General features: G+C 62.6%; 1 protein-coding gene across 1 annotated transcript in view; it reads right to left on the reverse strand.

Annotated features, from left to right (window-relative positions):
• LOC123020218 overlaps nt 1-3505 on the reverse strand; it is a gene marked incomplete at its 3' end in the record, with an annotated part of 8947 nt that extends 5442 nt beyond the window's left edge. The window contains exons 1-5 of the mRNA XM_044423653.1: nt 3491-3505; nt 2549-2684; nt 2101-2219; nt 1223-1372; nt 6-58 (exon numbers count right to left, since the gene is read on the reverse strand). Of these exons, the coding sequence (XP_044279588.1) occupies nt 6-58; nt 1223-1372; nt 2101-2211 (314 nt within the window). The remainder of the gene's footprint in view (nt 1-5; nt 59-1222; nt 1373-2100; nt 2220-2548; nt 2685-3490) is intronic.
• Nucleotides 3506-3511: the final 6 nt, after the last annotated feature.

Consider the following 3511-nt stretch of genomic DNA (forward strand, 5'->3'; position numbering starts at 1 on the left):
CGCACGGGTCCTCAATCTTGGAGAGGTTGGTGTAAATTTCCCTGACGATCGTGGGAAGCTGGAAGGATGCGAGGAATAGCTGGATGTGGAACTGCCTCTCATAATTCAGCGTGAAAAGCAGGTCCCTATTCCTCATGGAAGGGGCTCCTGGGCTCAGGCCGGCATTCCTTAGCCTTTGGCTGCGCCCCTCGCTGCCGTGGACTGCCCCCTGCCCCCCACGCACCCCGGGAGCCCTGCCTGTGACACAGGGGAGGCAGGAGGCAGTCCTCCAGCGAGGCGCCCGTCTCCCGGGTCCTCGCCCAGCACTTCGCCCACCGAGTGCCTGCGCCCAATTCAGGGCATGGAGATTCGGGAGGGGAGCTGAATCTTTCCTCCTCCGGTTGGAGGCTGACCTTCCCCCTCCTACATGGAGAGCAGCTGACCGAAGAGAAAAGGAAGCAACCGTCCCCCCGCCTTTGGACCCCGAGAGAACCAAGCTGGTTGCGACTGCAGTCAGACAAAGCCCGGAACGGGAGGAGGAGGGGCTGCAGGGGTTGGGGCAGCCGGGCAACGAGCTGTGGCCCGATGTTCCCCCGCTGTTGCGAAGTGCCCATCGCCCATGGGCACAAGCCCTGCTCCGCCCACTGGCAGGCACAGCCAGCCTGGGGGTGGCCAGGTGGCTGACTGGTGAACTACAGCAGCGCTACCGTGGGGGCAGGATACTGAGAGCCCACAGTGGGCTGTGCTGCCATGGGAACCATGTCGCTGACTCTCCCGGGGTTCCAGGGTGCCGAAACACAAGGCTGGCTCCTCTTCGCTGGGGCCACAGGGTAGTCCTTGGACTGCTGAACCCAAGAATTGCCGGAGACACACGAGGCAACTTAGCTGTGCATGAGCCCTTTCCTGAATAACTCAGGCATTTTCTATTCTTGAGTTGTTTTGTGACCTGTGATCACAGAAATTCTTGGTTGTCCTGAGTTGACTTGATTGTTCTGAGTTTAACTCATAAACAACCCAGAGTTTCTGGGTCTGCATGTCACACAACAACCCAGAAGGAGGCATTCCTGGGTGGCTAACAAGATTGGGAGTGGCTGCCGTGCTCTGCTTGTCTCTGCCAATTCCCAGGTGAAATAATCCAGGAATTGCCAAGGACCGTGTCTGTCATGACATGCAAACCAAGCCTGCAGCTGAAAGGGGCTCCCTTTCTGGAGCACCCGTGTCCTGTGTCCTTTCTGTTTCTTACACCGTCCATGTCCTTCCCACATTCCTCCAGGAAGGAGCGCAGCAGCACCCCTGCGGCCTGAGCCAGGTTCTTCTCTGGCTGCGCGAGGCACTGTGCTGCCCTGAGCGCCACTTCCGTGCTCTGTGCGGAGGACAGGTGCTCGCCAAACGCCTGGCCAAGGGAGAGAAGAGCAGCCCGTCAGGGGCCTCCCTGGCACACCCCATCGTTTCCCTCCCATCCAGGTGTGCCTTTGGGAGAGAGGCCGAGGACACATTGGCCCTGGTCCGGCAAGGGGGAGTGCGTTGCTCTGTTGCGACTGATGCACTTGGGGCCCTGAGAATCCAGGTCCGTATGAGAAGGAGGTCCCTCTGGGGCGCCCACAACTGGAGGATTGTGTTCCGCTCTGGGCTCCACCTTGCAGGAGGGACCTGGCCAGGTGAGAGTCGGTGCAGCGCAGGCCATGAGGACGGTGGCCGGATTGCGGGGGAAGCCGCCTGAGGCCACACTGAGGGAGCTGGGCTTGCCGGGCGGCTCCATTGCAGGTGCTAGTCCAGATATCTCGTCTAAATACTGCCCTCGTTAAAACCCTCCCTGGATGTGCTCAGCACCACCTGGACAGGACCCTTCTGCGGAACATGCGGCTTGGCATGTGCTGAGGTGGGGCTTCAAAGAGCATCTTCCCACCTGCAGGTTGAAATGGTGCAGCCCAGCAAAGGCTGTACCATGCACAGTCTGGTCCTATGGTCTAAAAGTCAAGGAGGGGAGCAGATAAAGGTGTGATGGGATTCGTGGGAGAAAGGGGAGCTTAGCAGACACAATCCGGATCGAAAGAGGGCTGGAAGCCGGGCCAGACCAAACTAACTCATTGGAATCGAACCCTCGAGAACCTGGAGCCGTACCTTTGCCACTTTCGGGATGTTGCTGTAGAAGACCAAGGGGCCAGGAAAGGTGAGGTCTTCCCGGAACCACTTCACAGCCTTCCCCTTCGGATTCCTCTGCCTCCTCTGCATTTCCTTGGCTGAGCCATACAGGGTTTCCCCCAGAAGGGAGAAGAAACACTGTCACTCGTTTCAGCACCAGTCTCAGCCCTTGCCGCTTGGGTCGCTCACTCACAGACGGACAGGCAAGCATCGCAACAGGTTGCCGGGGGCGGACCGGTACCTCGCAGGCCGGGCTGCTCCGCAGTGCGGACGGGCCGAGCAGAAGCACTCTGGAGAGGCGGCCACGGGCCCCTGGCTTCGGCCCAGCGGCCACAGAGGGGTCCCTGGGGGACCGCTGGCCCACAGGCCCGACGGGGGCAAGTGCTCTACCTGCTCTTGGCTTACCCATCAGCTCGCGGCTACCTACCCGTCTTGGTGCTGGCAACTTGGTGCAGGTGGTACAGGGCCTCCGCGGCGGCCTCGCCGATCTCCGTCACGCCGTCTGTGATGTGCAGGGCCAGCGCCGCCACCAGCTGCCCGAGCAGGTAAAAATCCGGTGTGAACTAGAGGGGGGGAGGGAGAGGCGGACGGTCAGGCCTCGCTCTGCCTGGCAGGGTTTCCCTTCGGCAGGCAGGAGGGGGCCCCTTTGCGGGGAGAGACCCCGGAGACACGCCACGGCCGGCACCTTCCCCGGTGACGCTGTGCGGCCCCCGACCTCCACCCCCGATTCGCCCCCCCTGCAGCCCAGAGCCAGAGCCTTGCAGGTGCTCCTGCCCGGCAGACGGAGGCGTGCTGGAGCCAAGCCCCCCTGGCTTCCAGGTTGGGGGCCAAGCCCTCAAATCGGGCTGGAAACGGCGCACTTGCTGCAGGACTGGCTGGTGCGGCACCTGCCCCCTGCTCTGGCCGGGGGGAACGGCCCATCCGCACCCGCTGCAGACTTCAAGCATGCCCCACACAAAGCCCGCTGCGACAGCCAGATGGCGAGGCTCTGGATGCGGGCCACGCTCTGCGCCGTGTGGCGTCCTTCCTGCCCCCGGGAGCCTCCGGGAGAACGCCAAGCGGCACACCTGCTGCAGCAGCGAGGGTGGAAGGACCCCGTGACAGCCCCCAAACCCAGTCCCTGAACCACCGTCGTCCCTTCTGCGCTAAACTCGTCGTGTGGGTCCCATCGGGCATCTGCCTGTGATGCCGTGGCAATGCTTCTGCCCCGCTTTGCCCCATCCTTGGCCTGGATGGGTCAGAGGCTTCCCGGCCCCACAGAACGTTCCTGCCCCCAGCAGAGGCGATCCCCACCCCTCTTCAGGTTTACTCCGGGGATGGTCGACCCGGCTGCTCCCAGCCGGGGCCGCCTTCACATGGGCTCGCTCACATCGACATTCTCCTGTTCGGA

The sequence above is a fragment of the Varanus komodoensis genome, unplaced genomic scaffold (genome assembly GCF_004798865.1).
Source record: "Varanus komodoensis strain SLA01 unplaced genomic scaffold, ASM479886v1 scaffold1445, whole genome shotgun sequence".
In the NCBI taxonomy this organism is placed as follows: domain Eukaryota; kingdom Metazoa; phylum Chordata; class Lepidosauria; order Squamata; family Varanidae; genus Varanus; species Varanus komodoensis.